Source organism: Cryptomeria japonica, chromosome 2 (assembly GCF_030272615.1).
Source record: "Cryptomeria japonica chromosome 2, Sugi_1.0, whole genome shotgun sequence".
Taxonomy (NCBI): domain Eukaryota; kingdom Viridiplantae; phylum Streptophyta; class Pinopsida; order Cupressales; family Cupressaceae; genus Cryptomeria; species Cryptomeria japonica.
The window spans coordinates 306,079,452-306,097,473 of record NC_081406.1 but is presented as its reverse complement, the minus strand read 5'-3'; the positions used below and the strand labels follow the sequence as shown (position 1 = coordinate 306,097,473).

The 18,022-nt window shown below is 36.6% G+C and overlaps 1 protein-coding gene across 4 annotated transcripts in view; it reads right to left on the bottom strand.

Annotated features, from left to right (window-relative positions):
* Window positions 1-18,022, bottom strand: part of LOC131075368 (probable serine/threonine-protein kinase At1g54610) — a 61,660-nt gene that overhangs the window by 11,368 nt on the left and 32,270 nt on the right. For all 4 annotated transcript variants that reach the window (XM_059216621.1, XM_058012198.2, XM_058012197.2 and 1 more), the window contains one exon: window positions 1,589-1,816. In XM_059216621.1, coding sequence (XP_059072604.1) covers window positions 1,589-1,816 — 228 coding nt within the window. The remainder of the gene's footprint in view (window positions 1-1,588; window positions 1,817-18,022) is intronic.

Here is an 18,022-nt window from a genome sequence, read left to right as displayed (position 1 = left end):
TTTTATGCTATTACCAGTAAAAGCATTGAAACCTGAGATGTTATAAAGGCCTTTACTTCTCAAGTGAAAGGTTTTTTTGACTGGAATTCAACTGCGCAGGATCCTGGGAGATTGTATTGTCCAACTGCAGAACCCACTCTAATCTTGATAATACCTGACTGGTACCCATACTTCTCAGTAAACATTTTCTCATTTTATGTAGTGCATAATTCTTGTGCTAAATACACTCAAGTTCTGTTTCATTTTTTCTTAATTTTCCAGAGATACATCCCCACTCTTTGGTCCCTGTTCTATTTTCCTATTCCCTTTTTGTGTTCCTATGTTTCTCCAATGCCTCAAAAAAGGACTCTAACAGTAAATAGAAATTTTCAATTTTCAAGCTCGGAGCATTATTTCTAGAGGTTTCAGATTTCAGTATCAGAAGAAAAAGATTTTAGATCTTCTTTCTGAAGTTCTCAATCTGTTTACTACAGCTTCCTTTTCACATGATCACTTAAAGATTTTATTCGTAACATCAAATATTAGACACTAAAAAATGTATCATTGGACAAGCACTACATTATATATGGGTGTTCAACTAATACCTCCTAGATGAACATTCACAGAATTATCTAGATGCATACACACCATTTGAAGACCTCTGAGAAAAGGGTCACTAAATAAAGGCCACTAGTAAAAGCTAAACAATGCAGAACACATTGAGAAACTCAGAACAAATGTAGGTGCTCCAAAGAGGCACCATCAAGCCATAATTAGCTTCTAATAAACAGTACTTGCTGGTTATGCATGGCTACTGAGAAATCAGACTTGCTGACAGGTGTTGTAATTCAGATGATAATTGCTGCATTGTTTATACTGGTAAATACCAAACTCTAACAGAAAGCTACTCTACTCATCTACATGAGTGCTTGGATAATGATAGTAACCATTAAGTCTTACCAGTTATTAGGTTTTGCTCCAAGAAAACCTTAAACTAAAAGTCAACTTCATGATATACAAGTGCATATCATAACACAGCACTGCATTTGCTTATTCTCTTTAGGATCACCTTTGTATAGTTTCCATCCAACATTTTGAGTGAGCTACCTTACTAATAATTAGGAAACATGATGAATCACTCAAAATATTATGGAAGCTTTATACCCTTTCATGATTCCCTGATGCTCAGTTAGGTAGCTCACTCAAAATATCAAATAAAAATCTCTACACAACTACAAGAGGAGATTTAGCAAATGTCCTCCTGCAAAACTCTTCGTCTCAAAAAGCACTCCATGAGTTGCAGGTACAGACCTGCTCTGATTATATTCCATTCTACTTTTCTACACAAGCACTCAGATAATGATAGTAACTCCATGTAAAGCGCTAAATTTGCATGTATTGATAATTAGATTTTGCTGCAATCAAAGCTAACAATAAAATCTAGAGACTCCATCATGGATACATGTAAGTCCAACAACAGTACTTGAGTACTTATCAAAGAAACCAGAGTCCGGTGCCTGAAAATAAGGAATATTGTAGAATTTTTTTCTACAACCCAAAATGTGGTATCAAAGGATTTGCAGCCAGTCACCAATAACAAGGTGCTTACCTCACTCTTCAGGGCAGAAGAAGCAGTGCCACGGTCAGTCGGATCAATTGAGAGAAGAATTTCAATAAGTATCAAGGATGACGGAAGAAAATCTTTAAAAGTCTCCCTTATACATCGCTTATATGGCTGTTGTGGTTTAAATATAGTTGCATGAGGCAGCTTTGATTTCTTCCAATATTCCTCCGATGGTGAACCACATAATTTGAAAATTTTGTGCAGCTGCTCCACCTGGCACACAAAATAAGTTGCTTAAAAGCTAAGAAGAGTGAATGCTACATTCAACTAATTTTTATTTCCCATATTCTCCAAGTTCCAAGCGTAGTTATCACTTGTATATCTAACAATTTACTAAAATTAACTAAATATATGCAATAAAATGTTAAGGCCATAAAATTCTGTACATAAATCCATAAAAAACAGTCATTATTGAAGAAAATACAAAGTTCTAAAAAAATCATGAACTTGAAAGCTCAAAAGAACATTAACAATTAAAAAATATTACAATTTTGTAATATATGGACAACAGACAGCAGACAGTGAGAAAATGGTAAGATGTCTTCCATGCCCAAAATCCTCTCTATTTCTCCTCACAAAGACATGACAAAAGCTTTGAAAGCAGATAAATCTAGATTAAGAAATATTGCTGTGTTTTTGTTTGTTTGGATTCCAGTTTCTACCATCTCGAAAAAAAATTCTGCTTCTGTTTAGGGAAAGAAGATGGGTATCCACGAATCCTTTTGTAGGATGATTGAGAAAGGTTTATTTGTGGTTTTCTTTAGGAACCATGGTATCGGGCAGTCTATGTTTAGAGCCCTTCCCTGCTCTAGGAAGGATAATTTTAAAGAAGTTGTGGCTAGGTCTGCTCCCAATCGGGTAGAGAGAGAAAATGTTCCACCTCAATTATGGAAGTTCATCCCTAAAATTTTAAAACCCATTGGTAATGTTATGCAAATAGAGGAGTCGAGGGTAACTCTCCCTCATCTCAATACTAGGGTTTTGATTTCTTTGACTCCGGATGCTGAAATTACTTAGTGTCTCTCCAGCATGACAATACAATTGTCTGTGAAATTGAAGTACTTGGCTCTTTAAATTCCTGTTTTCTTTGTAAGTGAAATGGCCACCTAAGAAAAGACTGCCCTAAAGCCAAGTCTAAACTGGTTGGGGCTTTTAAGCCCAATGAGGAAAAATCTGAGGATAATAACCCTCAAAAAAAGGAAGATAAAAAATAACACAAGCCTTGAGAGCATAGGATATGCCCTCAATGAGGGGAAACAAGATAATAATCCTATGACAAAAAATTTTAATTTGTCACTACAAAGTTCCCCAGGGGAAATTGAGGTCATCCATGCTAAGGGCTCAGCTCAAGGGCTGTATCAAGACAAAAAGGCAACCGCCCCCCCCCCCCCCCCCAGGGACTTGAGAATGCTCAGCAATTAGCTTTAGATTCCACTTAGGCCAAAGCAGAAAAAATCAGACAAATCATGAAACTCTCTAAACATGGAGTGGTGAATGAAGCCCCAATCAATAACTCTAATCCAAGTGATGAAGCCTTTAGCAAGGAAATTGTATAGTCATGTTAAGATCCCCAATTTTCAGGATCAAATGCTGACAATTCTCTTCCTTTGTAGAAATTATCTTCTGGTAAAGAGGATAATAAGAAGAGGAAACTTAATGACAGACCTTGTAAGAACCCTGCTGGTTCTAACTCCCCTGAAATACTATTGCTGATGTGTTTTTGGATTTTCAAAGGTTTTGAACAATTTAAAGAAAAAAAATAAGTGTACTAGGCAAGAATTGCACATAAAACCAAATAGAAACGAAATTGAGAGCAACTGCAACTATATTATGAATAAGATAACTGCTACAATTAATTTTACTGCTAATTGCATGCCCGTAGGTCATTAGCTTATTTTAAATGAAGAATTTTGGAGTTTGCCAGCCAGAACTGGGAAACTAACCAAAATGAGTACAAATCCAGAATGTGATTTCTCTGAGCCAGAAAGTTGATGGAATAGCCTGAATAGGCTAGGCATTAGGAACTGTGCACTCAGAATGCAAATTAGGTAGGCGTTCCACCCTCCCAGGCAAAACGCCCTCCTTCTGGAGCCCACGTGCCAAGTCTGATTGGTACAGCCAGCAAATGGGATTTGTACGGCCAGCTTATTTGATGCTAACTACTGCTGATTGGGGCGTCTAAGTCTGAAAGCCCTTTCCTTATTGTAAAAATCTGCAAATAACTGAAATTAAGAAACCCAGATGAAGAACTAGGATGAAGCCCTCTTAGTTTGCAATAATTCAGCTGATCTTTCACAGCCTCAGAATCACAAATCCACAAAGAATGCACGTTCTTCAATAGCAAACCCTCTGAAACCCTTGTCTCAAACAATCCACAGAGCAAAATCAAGCAATGTCAAATAATCAATAATAATGAGTTTTAATTGCCTTTTTTCTCCTTATAACCCCAAAAGAACAAATTCCAAGAAAGTATGCCCTATTGCAATTTTAAATACATTAAAATGCATTTAACGTACTTTTCCATAGTTAAAATTCATCTTAGGCATACTTTATGATTTAAGTGATTAAAAATCACTTTATAACAGTTAAGTGGCTTTAATATTTTATAAAGTCACCTTATGACTTTATAATATTCATATAAGTTAATATAATAACTTAACCACTAAAATATTAATATCTCCCTCAATAGTCAGTCTTTTGACGTGTCATCTAAAGCTGGAGTCAACACTGAATAACCCCCATGTGTCCAGGTGCCTTGACTAAAAATAGCACTCTTGCCAGATTGACTTACTATAAATAGTAAGTCCCTCAACTGAACCCACACATTGACTGCTAAGGCCCTGGAACTGAACCCAAGACTGAACTGAAGAAGTGGAACTGCCACTGAGACTCTCTATCCAATCATGTTAGCCTACAAGAGTCAAAATAATAGGCTAATCCCTCAAACTCTGATGCTCACGAAAATGGGGACGTTACAGACCTAGTACCTCAGACTCTGGTTAAAAGGAAAAAAGTGACCAAAAAAAGGTAAGGTAACCCTTGATGAATTGTAACATTTGTAGCTAGAATGTTAGGGATTTGGAGGTAGCTGATAGGAAGTATGTGGCTAGAGCATCTTGCAGAAATAGACCGTACTTAGAATTTTTATGCCTGCAAGATGTCAAAATGGTGGGATTCCAGACAGAGAAAGTCCTAAACTTCATCTGGAGAAATAATCAAAATGATCATCTCAGACCATGAAAAGGGTACAAGGGATACTGCTATCCTTATCCATCCTAAATGGAATAAGAATATCTCTCAATGGAGCTCTTCCCATGCAATAGGTTGGTATGCGTCTATTTGAACTTTGGCTTTGATGTTTTGGGGTCATGCTCCCCTTATGCCTCAAATGACTATAGAGAAAGGTCTAATCAGTGGAATTGGATGGCCAAGAACCTGCCTAAAATTCCTTGGATCTGCACTGGGGAGTTCAATATGACTGAAAACAAAGCTGACAAAAAAGGTGGCAAGGATTCTCTATGGAAAGGGGATGAAATGTTTTTTTGGGCAAGAATGAAAAGAACCTTGAATTTCGTTGATCCCTCAAAGGCCAATTTTGATAATACCATTAAGAGGTTGGAGGTCTTTTGTGCTACTTCAGGCTCCAAGATAGTCCCTCACAAGTCCACTATAATTGGTTGGTCTCATGAGCCCCCCAGCTGGCTATTAAATAAGGGATGGATTCAGTCTAAGCCTCATAAGGTTGTGAGATATCTGGGCATCCCCTTTGTTGTCTCCAAGTATGTGGAAATGGATCTTTAAGAAATTTGCAAAGCACTTGAAATGGCAAATCCACCTACTCTCTCTTGCGGGTAGAATCCAAGTTGTCCAAAAAGTCATTGCCTCACATGTTGGTTATCACTCTTAAACATGGCTATTTGCCAATGTCCAATTTGGTAAACTTCATAAGATAATGAGGGAATTCTTATGGTCAGATAGTAAGGGCATTAAAAAGAGATACAATGTGAATTGGACCTGGTATTGTCTACCTAACAACTTGGAGGTCTTGGCTTAAAACGTCTTAGAAAATAAGGGATTTCCTTGGCCTTCAAATTGATTTTCAATGCAATCAAGGGAGATGAACTTTGGAAAGTCCTAATAAGAAACAACTTGGCATTATCCAAACCAGGAAAAGGTAAACAATGGTTCAGCTAGTTTGAGGTTAGAGTTTTTAGCTTTAAAATTTCACCACTTTATGGAAGATATGTACACAAGTTAGACATCTGGTTTCAAATGGGGCTGCAGTGGATAAATCTCCCCCAAACTGTGTGCCAAATAGATCCATTTGGCGGAATATTGCCCCAAATAGGAATCCATTGGCACTCTCTCAAGGTTGTTCAACTAAGACTTGGAACTCCCTAGGGATCAAGGTAATGCAAGATCTCTTCATAAATGGTAGCTTGGGCTCTTCGGAGCAAATGAGGTCTAAGTTTGGTTTACCTGTTCTAAGTTTGGTTTACCCATGACACACAAAAAGAATACTCCATGCACTGGTTTGGGGGACTGGTTCCCTGGGAAAATAATAAAGGATTCAGATTTAATAGACAAAATTAAATGAAAAGATGGCTCTAAGTTTCAATCTGTCTCAGTCAACAAAATATATACGATGCTTGTTAGCTCAAAAGAGGTATACAATTGGCTTCACACCTCCTGGAAATTGACTTGGCCAGACTCCAAGTGGTCCAAAATCCTGAATCACCTGTGGCATAACTCAATTGAACCAAAACAAACTGTTTCTGCTAGCTACTCATACTTAAAAAACTGGTTGTGGGGCATGTTTTACATAATTGTGGACTTTCCATTAGAGTCTCTGAGCTTTGTTCTATGCCTAAAACTTTTGGACATTTATTCTTTGACTGCAAGTATGCTCTTTCTATTTGGTTTTTGTTTTATGGCCGGCCTATGGACTGGAATGATAATCTTGGTTTTTCTCCACATGAGATGCTGGTTATATTGATGTTTTTGATGCTGCTTTTAAAAAGTTTTGGCTTACCCTTACTTATGAGATTTTTTGGTTTTCATGGAAGAAGGGGAATGATGAGATATTCCAGAGCAAAAGAAGACATCTTACTGAGTTCGATAGTGAACTCACCTATCTGATAATAATGTTTCAGGTCTCGCAGCCTTGGAGATCCCCAAGAACCATTTCGTGATCCTGTTTAAGGATGACATCATGTTGGTTTACAAAACAGAAATAAAGTCTGCTCAATTCTTCCCACAAGGGAGGAATAACCTAAAGGAGGAGTTGGAGCTGCTAAACAAATACCTGGAACAAGAACCACTTCGTGATCCTGTTTAAGGATGACATCATGTTGGTTTACAAAACAGAAATAAAGTCTGCTCAACTCTTCCCACAAGGGAGGAATAACCTGAAGAAGGATTTGGAGCTGCTAAACAAATACCCGGAAGAAAAAAAGATCACCAAACCAGTCTTGGATGAAAGCAGTAAGAAAGATAAACTCAATTTCCAGTCTGACTTCAAAGAGGTTGATCCAGATTTGATAGTGCCTCCTCTGGGCATTTATGATTGTGATAAGGCAGAATGCAGGATGGAAGGAATAAGAAAGATAAGCTCAATTTCCAGTCTGACTTCAAAGAGGTTGATCCAGATCTGATAGTGCCTTCTCTGGGCACTTATAATTGTGATAAGGCAGATTGCAGCAATAACGTAATAGGATCCTGGGACTAGATGATGATTTACTACTGTTGATCTAGTAGCTTTATAATATGTAAACATGACCTTATTTTGTTACTGCTAGATTGGTGATCCTTACTGATACAATATGGAGCAGCAGCTCCTCATAATGTAAATCTGGTTTGGTAAACTACATCTAACATATATCTATATGAACAATGAGAAGAAGAAGATTAAAGTCATCATAGAGATAATACATAATGTAAGATGCTCGGTACCATTTATAAATTTTGCTGCATATTAATGAGTAAAAATATTACATTAATGTAAAATGGCTTCTCCTTGCTGTCATTCCTCTCCAAATCCTAAATAGCCATTGGGTGTAAGATTCCTATTTTGTAGAATCATCATGCCTGTATCTAAAACAGGTACTAGCTTTTGGCTTCTTCTGCAAGGTTGGGAGGCACTAACATTATTGCCAAATCTCTTTCTTCTCTAGAGGCCAGGATAGGTCAGAGAGAACCATTAATTGCAGTGCTGGTGGTGCAGTTACAACTATTACACCCAGCAATTTGCCTCCTAAGATTTCTTTCACTTCTATTGAAAGTCAGGTTGTGGCGTCTTCTAGGTTAGAAGATGGAGTTTTAAAAAATAAGGATTTGCAAGCTAAAAAACAGGGTAGGGTTAAAACCTCTTCAATGATCTAAATCAACCCTCAGTTTAAATTTTGGGGAAGAAGTATTAGAAGGAAAGGGGTTCTTCTCTGAATGTCATTTGACCTGTCACTTTAATCGCCTATGACCTAGTGTTTCTAATATGCACAGATTGTTGTCAAGCACCTAGCGGCCACACATGGAAAGCCATATTGAAATCTACCATTGTGTGTTCGGGTATTTTATTGTAGTGTTTTAATCCCTTGAATATAGAGACTTTATTCTTCATGATGGGTGTGGGCATAGAGGAAACATTCACTACTCATGAAGCCATGGTTCCTAGATTTAAATCCTTTAACAAAATCTTATAATGTCATGGCAATTTGGGTTAGCCTTCCTAATCTCCGTTTCCAATAACCGATTGATTCTTGTTTTGTAGAGATTGATAAATATCCTTGGGAAGATTTCTAGCTACAAATGTAGTGGCTTCCGCTTTCTCCCACACTACTTTTGCCCATATTTTGTTTAACCTAGATATTTCAAAAAATCTCCCAATGGATATTGTGCTAAAAGTGGCAGATCAAGCATGGAAGCAACTCCTGGATTACAAGGGACTTGCATTCTATTGCTACTAGTGCTCTGCTATGGGGCATGTTTCTACCATTAACTATTCTAGCCTTAACTGTAAAACTGTCATCCAAGCTTCTTGGTGGAAAGAAGCTCTTTCCCACCACTTTACTATTAGGTGCCTTGAATGAGGGCCATATTCCTTCAAAGCAGGCCCACAATTATCTTCTTAAGATTTGGAGCCTCCTCCTAGGGCTCCTTTAATTCCTCATTTGTCTTTCGAAAAGTCTCAAATGAAGGCTCTTTGGTGGATGATATTTCTCCTCCAAAAGTACATGTAGAACTGTCCACAGTCATCCCTTCTTTGCCGTTTGAAAGGCTAAATATGAAAACTCTAATGGTGGATTAAATATTTCCTGTCATTTGCACATATGATGGGGGCAGCAAGCAAGCAACTAATAGATCGTGTAGAGCCTCCCATTCCTTTGAATAAGTACAATACTCAATGTAAGAAGCAGCCTGACATGTCAATGGAGCAGCAAGGTTTGGAATATCCAAGAGATGTGTATTGGACTTTTGTTTCCAATCAGAATTGTGGCAAATCAAAAAAAAATTACATTTTATATTCTTCGATCTCCTAGTTGGAATTTGTAAGGTTTGCTGTGATAGTTCTTATCCAGCTATATGTATCATAATAATTTCTTGGGAGAGTTCTTATCCAGCTATATGTATCATAATAATTTCTTGGGAGAGGAACCCAATAGAATCCTCACTGATTATTCAAAAAAAGATAAAAATTTTGCAATTTGCAATATCTGACTATAATAAAAGAAGATAATAGAATCATAGTAGAGCTGATACATAATATTTACGAAGCTCAATTCTACTATTCAATTTTTGCTGCATTTCTTGTTGATATTTTAAACTTCCAGTGTTAGGAACCATTACAAAAACTATGTCTTGCCATTCAAGCTAGTTTATTCAAATATGGAATAATAATATAAAGTAACATCTTTTATTAATATTTGTGAAACACCAAGAGCTCATTAATGGGGAATAAACTCACAAGAAAAAGAAAATGCGGAGTTAGCATTTTTATTTGTTTTTCACAACACAACACAAAATAGAACAATTTGTAAAGTAAAACCTCTCCTCAAATTAGGAGAGGAAGTTCCCCAAGATCTAAACTAACCTAAACCTATGTGAAATTGACCCAAGACTAAAAATTATGGACAGGATATACGTATATGCATACTTTACAATATTCTCTTAAGGCGAGGGTAGGGATGTGAATTTGCATAATTGGAAATAACAATCCATGTTTTTGCCTTGGGTAAAAGCACCAAACTGTTAACAGCAATGCCTTGCAAACAAGATTTTCAGATTTTCAAAAGATCAAGCAGCTAATCTAAACACACAGACAACATCTTATGGTTGGCTTGTTGAAATTAGTAGCTAGCTCGGATTATGCTAGCCCAAATCATCAAACTTTAATATTGCTAAAAACAATTAAAGTTTGACTTCACACACATAACCACTCTTATAAGGCTGGCCCTATTTGGGCGTGTAAGCATAATGTAACGTGTTCCAAGGCAAGACCCAAATTGGGTGATTAAGCAAACTTAATGTAATGTGTAATGAGGCAGGACCTATTAATCAGTTTAATTGTAAAATTTGATTTTAAGTAAGCAAGCCAACTTGCTAACTTGACACCTCAAGTCAAGTATATAAACAAGTAATTGTATGGCATTATTCATATTCATTTTCATTTTCATATACAGCGAATTGTCCTCAAACAGAAAAATATCTCCTTCATTCAGCGAACTGTTCTCCAGTGACAGCAAACTGATCTCCAGTGACAGCGATCTTCATTGGAAGGACAGCGATCTTCATTGAAGGGACAGAGATCATCATTTAAGTGACAGCAAACTGTTCGGGGCAGCGAACCTCATCCTAGGATCAGCAACCTTCATATCAGTAAATGCAACTCTCCTTGTGGTAACAACATCCTATTGCAGCTAAGTTCATCATTGCAGACTGTGCGTAGTTTACTGATTGCTTCTCATTGTAAAGATATACATGATAATTGCTTAATAAGATCTGAGAATTAATGCTGGGTTTTTCCCTCCAAGAGGGAGGTTTTCCCAGGGTAAACTGTGTTATGTGTTCTTGCATTTCTTTATTTCTGAGTTCTGTTATATCTGATTGCTAAAGTTAACATGGCTAACACAAAGACCAATTAATCAATGCAAAAAAGATTCCAAAGGAATAAAAACTGCAACAAACAATTGCGAAGGCTAAACAACTAATTTGTAAGCAAAATAACAACTAAGATGAATAAAATGCCATCAATGCAATGCTTGACAATTAGCATTCACATTCAGTTTAATTTTTGAAATTACAAACACAAGTTAGCATCAACGATCATTTCCTAGTTTATGTGCTCAAAACATTTATTTATAGGTTACAAATACCCAATCTTTAGGACTTTAAAATAATTTTATTGTATCCTACAAAGCAAGCTTTGAAACAAAATACTTAAAGGCAACTAGAATGTTTAAAAGGAAGAAACTGTAAAGAAAAATTAAACCTAAACAAATACTTAAAAAACAACTAATTAAAGAGACCTTAAAAATAGGCCTTCTTCTCCTCTAAAATATATAACACTAAATTAACAACTACCAAGGTAGCCATTGCTAAAACTAGGAGTTTGGTACATGAACGCCATATAAGATTTTCAAGCAGTTCCTCACTTTGAAACCTGGTAAACCCTCTGAAACACTATCCACCATGAATCTGCTGGCAAACAAGTCCAACTTGGTGACTCGAATCAAATATATTGTAGCGTAACTGAAGATAAAACCCTAGAATGATGATATACCATACACTTGAATCTGGAACCCTAACTATTTATTCTGATCAGCAAGCTGAAAAAGCCATGGTTAAATCTGTAAACATGCTGTTGCTTTCGCTGTTCTAACTGTGACTGACACATAACTAGTGCATTGACTGCTGGTGAAGGTGTCATCACTCATCTTCAAATATGTTATAATTGACCAGAACATTGTTTTTTTCTGCTTTAGGAGGCTAGAAAGCTGCTCAAAATAGATCATTCACTTGTGAATCACATCAGGCTCTGTACTTTTCATTAATCTATCAAAGGCATGCCTCATAACTTCCCTTGTTGATTTTTTGCTTGAGAAGAGTTTTATGATGGTCAAACAACCCCTAGCAGGTGACATAATTGTCTATACTATATAGTATATACCATAAAATCATAACATAGCAGAACTTTGGACCACTCAGGACATGTTTTCAAGGCAAGGCAGAACCTAAACCTGACTTAGCCATCTTTTGCTAGCTGAGTGGAAGTTCTGAATGGTTGAGACACTCTAAATGTCTGCCCGGCAGAAAGTTCAAGTGCCTTTGCCATTCAAATGTGTGTCATGTCTATTTTTTGCCATGAGGTGGAACTTTTTGTCATTCTTGCCAATTGGAATTATATGCTGTGTCAACCACTTGCAGAGCAGGTCAGAATTTTTTTTGTTATTGATACTTTTCAAGTTTGAGGCAGAACTTTTACTCACTATTGTTAGGCAGAAAAAAGTAACCACTTAACCAAGTCAGATTTTACTAATGACAGCCATTTTCCAGCACTAGGCACACAATTACACTAACAAAGCCAAGCCTAGGATGAACCCCTAGGATGTTTGACAATTTCAAGTCTTGTGGTAGAATGTTGAAGTATTTGTGCCATTTCAAGCACACGCGGCTAGTGTTTCAGCCAGGCAAATGACAGCCAAAGGTGCACCCTTCATGACTTACTCACTTTTACATTATTTCTCAATTGCTGATATCTTTTAACCTTCAAACTCTACCCATTGCTTCATGCCAAACAGCTGCAACATCCATTATCTTGCAAAATATGTTAGTTGAAGAGCAAAATCATCACATGAAAATCCTTGTAAACTAGCTTGGAAGACTAAAAATTAAATTCGGTTCAAACACCATAAAAATCAACTTGATAACAAACAAAAACAATAAGTACACACATCAGATTTCAATTAAGTTACTGGACCTGGTATCGGTTGAGGTTCACAGGTATGAGGGTTTAGTTCATGAGTTTGGTCAAATTGTTTTGGATGGTTGGGTTCATCCATACAAAAACATTTAAAAATCAGATACATATACATATTTGCAACAGTAATTAAATTCATAATACAGCACCATATTAATACTCAAATAACATAGCAAAATACATCACCATATTAATAGTCGAATTTAGTCAAACTCAAATGTCATGATATATATAAAAGCTAAAAAATAATAATGTCAAGCTTCAACAATCAGCCATCATTGATCAAATATCATATGGGTCATCAAAATTATCATCATCACCATCCTAATTTGATGATGTATGTAGTGTTGAATTAGAAAAACCACAAATACTGCCACTAGCACTGGCCCTAGCACTCTCATGATCAGTAGTTGACTCGTAGTCATCATCAACATCAAGTGCGGCAAAGTGGGCAATGGAAGCATTCAAGTCAATACGCTATGGCTCAATATTCCACTTCCTTGTGTCCCCTTCTTTGTAGCCACTTTGTTTGTGTAAGCCTGTATGGAGTCACAAGTTTGAATGTGCTTTATTGAGTTAATGAAGGAGTATGTGCTCCAATTCCTCTCAGATCCAAATGAATGGCACCTTTCAGAGTACAAAAGAGTTAAAAAAAAAAGCTAAAAAATAAATTAGAAAATGACGAAATTTGTTGATTGGACAATTTAGCTGCCAAAATTCTGCCTAGGTCCACCTAGGTTCGTCCAAGATGGACCCATAGGTTGTGCACAAGACTATACTCAAACCCACGAGAGACTAGACCGAACTCCAAACCGGGTCGGACTGGACCAAGACCCGATGTCTACTACCAATGAACTGCTAATACAAGTTTCATAGGTGCAACAAGATAAAACACAATAACTAATTAGAAGGCAATATATTTTTAAGTACATGTGTTCTGAACAATAAAACATTTAGAACCTTTAAAACATCATTTTTTCCATATTGATTTCTTCACGACCACCATTCCAAGTGAAGCAAATTGTTTACTACCTTTAAACTGTTAGGAAATAATGCATCAATACCCATTTCATTCAATTTAATTACTGCATAGCCCATGAGAGAAAAGAATACATACAAGCTTACAAAATAACCACAATGCATATAGATCAAATAGACAAGCCACAAGATAACACAAAATATACCATAGGAAACCCTCAAGAGGAAAAACCCCAACCTCCAAAAGCATCCATACTCCATCTATTATTCACCAAAATAACAATACATGAACTTAGAAAGTTACAATGAATAATTCTGAAACATCAAGCATCTCCAATGCATCCTCCATGTGTCCAAGCATGAATCCACACATCACATGCCATGGCTTCACATATGCACTCCTTAGAAAGACTCAATATTGATAGCTCACTCAACCAACCAGCCTTAAACATGTGCTTGCTTTTATAGACATAAGGTCACACAAATACAACCACGTGGCAAAGTAAAACCATGAGTTCAAAAAACCATTGACCCCTCATTTAATATTGGATGCTAAGTTTTCACTTTATTAAATATGTTTCCCCAGCTATTAAATAATTATCCTATGTCTCCCACACATAAAATAATTAACCCTATGTTAGAATACAACTTACAAGTGCCCCCTCCCGCCCCCCCACCCCACCAAATAATCACCTATTTTGGCCTAAGCACATCTCCTAGATGTACCACAATTAAATATTTATTTAACTACGACATTATAATAAATCGATTTATGCAATGGTGTACAACACCAAATCCTAACATAAATATATTTGATACTTGACTGGCAAAGACTAGCAGTCCTTATGTCAATCCTTAAATATTTATTTAACTACGACATTATAATAAATCGATTTATGCAATGGCGTACAGCACCAAATCCTAACATAAATATATTTGATACTTGATTGGCAAAGACTAGCAGTCCTTATGTGCATCCTATACAAAAAACTATAAACAAGACTAGGCTTTTAGTCTAAGAGTGATATTCCATCATAAGTATAAGAAATTATCCGACATACACATGTACAACACAAACACATGAAAAGAGAAAGGGAGGGTAAAAATACCCTAGATATCACTTTGTATTTCATAAGGAAAGAAGAATCTGAATTTATGACAATAGGATAATATCACATCCCTATATACACTCATTCAATTTATATTTTCACTAGATGGTTGGTCTTCTATAATTCACATCAAGTCCTTAACCCATGTAGGCCCTATATGGGGGACACATCCACACTCTAACATCCCCAATAAATCATTACTTAAGAGTGCATGGATATAGGCCAACATTCTTTCCCCTAGATGAAGGGAATCACTCTATGCTCCCCCAAGTTTCCATGACAGGGATGGCAGGGATCAACAAGACATGTTTCTACTATGAGGATATTTTTGGCCTTTAATTAGGGTATGACTATTAAAATAATTACAAAACTTGGATCCGAAAGTGGAAGGATGGGTAGCTCTACACAGATGAGGGCTTCCGTTTCTTGACGCACAGCCACACCTCTCTTTGAGATCTGATCCTGCCTTGGAGATTGTGCTTGGTTTCTTTTATGAATTGTTGGTAGGTTTGTGCCATCGCTTGTGTCAGTATTTGTATGCCTGATTTTTTTCCACCTTTTTTAAATTGTCAGTCGATTTCAAGTATACTCCCTGGTCGGGTTGATTGAAGGCTCACACAGATGTGTTGACCATTTGGGCAAGCTGTATGGACACTAAAACTCAAGAGGAAGGGAAGGGGGGACATTGAACTTAAAGAAGACTTGAAAGCAAGGTAAAATGGAAATGTCAAAAGAAGCAATATGTTCAAGGAAACTCTGTGAGAGGAAGAAGTGGAATATTTGTCGAAAGTAGCCTTCAATGCGGGAGTCAAAGGAGATAGTGCAAGACCCCTCGAAGGTAATGGAGGAGGAGACCAGGCCGAAGGAGGTAAGGACCCTCTCCTGCCAAGGGTACTGAGACTAAACCCTAATGAAGATATGGTTGTTGTTATTAAAAAAGAAGAGAACAAACTTAAAAACAAAACTATTTTCTCTGCTTGTTTAGATAGCAATACTCTTCCAGCAAGAAGGTTTATTGATAATTGGTTAAATACAGTTTGGGGAAAAAAGCTTTGAATCTATATCACATTTTGTAGAATGATACAAAGAGGTTTTTTTCTTCTTTTTTTAAACCCTAATGTGCAGGGGTGGGTTCTAGAAAAAATATTGGAATGTTGGAAACTCACTCTTTAAGGCCATAGCATGGTCACCCGATGTCTTACAAAGTGAAATTATGTTTTGGATTGCTATTAAGATTGTTCTAGTTCAAATGTGGAAATTTTTGCCTAAGAAGCTTAAACCAATAGAAAAAAACCTACAAGTTGAAGAATCCCATACTACTCTGCCTCATATAAATGCTCGTATTTTGATCTCCTTCAACGAAGGAGTACAAATACCAAAACTAATTGAGTTTCCTATGATGAGCCAAGTTTATAAATGCAACATGCAAGCCCTTGGGGACCTAAACTCTTGATTTTTGTGTAAATTTGATGAACATCATAAAAGAGAATGCCCTAAAATCTTGAATCATAGAAGGAAGTACAACCCTAGCAATTTTAAACCAGCCTTTAATGAAATGGACACTATAAAGTCTTCAAGGGATGTGGTCCCTGGCCAACCTCTGATTGGGAACCCTAATAAAGAGCATTTGGCAATGAATATGGAATCTCCTTAAGAGGAGGATACAAATGCTAGGGTGAAGGAGGGTACCAGGGAAGCATCCTCTAAGGATGATGATGTCTACTCCATGAATATCTATGATTACTGTAAACGTATTCCCATCATCATGAAGATTTCTATTTTTGGTTATCTAGAATATGAGAATAATAGGAGTGAACCAAAGAGATATGAATTTGTTTAGGAAAGAACATTGCATTTAAGATCATAGATGTGTGTCATAATTCTAATCCTCATCTTAATATATGTTAAGCTCACCCTTGCTTTAACGCAAAGTGGTATCCATGATATCACATAAACGTTGGAATACAAACCTCCAAGGATTGGTGATTCAGTTTGAGAAATAGAAACCTACATTGCTTGAGGACAAGCAATTTTAGGAAGGGCAGACTGTCATGCCCCATCCTAGACCCTAATCACAGCCTTCATAATCCCTGGTTGCAGCATTTATAAACTCTAGTAAAAACCTAGTTGCCTCTTAATATAAGCAAATAAATGAATTCGTGGTGTCAACCCTGAGGAGGAAAAGGCACTAGAATAAGGCAAACATATTTGACTCCTTTTGTTATATATTAATATTACAGTATTATCTGTTTTTTGGCCAGCCACACAGCCGACCTGAGATGAGGCAAATACAATAATAATAAGAAAAAGAAATTGTTATTTAAAGGTGCCGACCAGACTAAGGATGTGTCCCTAGGAAGAGGTTTGAACCCTCCCGATAAGGGATATAGAAAGGGAGATCCAATCACTGGAAGAGGTAGGAAGAAAAGAATGGAAATAGAATCAGAGCAGACATAAACATATCAATTACAGCAGATATAAATATAGCACTATCGATGAACAGCAGAAACTATCATATGCAGTGACCAGACCTGATCTGAGCAGTCACATATTAACCTCTTGTGGGTATGATATAAGGTAATCCAAAAGGGGACATTACACATGTTGCATGTCTAAATATAAATGTTGAATATTGAATGATGAATCAATTTAACTAAGACATCTAATTCTGGGGTTGCTAGGTGAATTTAACAAAAAAGATACCCCTCGGCTCATGGCACCTAAGCCAAAGGACACCACAACATATTGTATGCATAACATAAACAAATAAATACTAATAATTGATAATTCAAAGTAATAAATGGATCATGACATGATATATAACAAAGTGTGTATGCAACTGGTTGATTACAAATAGATGTTATGAGACTAACAGCAGTTTATTTACTTGTGTAGTTTTTAAATTTTTTGTTGTGTATTCCATTTTTTGATCTTTGCTTTTTAGGTGCTTATGCCTGTCATATTTGGACTAACACATTATTTTGGATGTGTTCTTATTATGATAGTCGGGTAACTGGGGTAGTAGAAGAACCCAATATTTACTTGGACCTGTACCATTGCCAAAACCATACCAGTACAGTTGCAAGGGACTACAGGGCAATACCCAATAACATAGCTTTGAGGCCAACAAGTTTCCAAGGCACCACTTTCTTTGACTAAAGCTTCAAACTTCTAAACTAACCAGTGAAAAGTATAATTCTAAAAGAATCTCTTCAAAATATCTTTTTCATTTGAATTCACCTTTCAACTTGGTGATACTTCCAAAACTAGTTATCACCCAATCAAATCCACCTTTGTTGAGTTTATTTACAATGAGTTTGTCCAATGGAGCTTCAATAAAAAAGAACTTTAATCATAAAA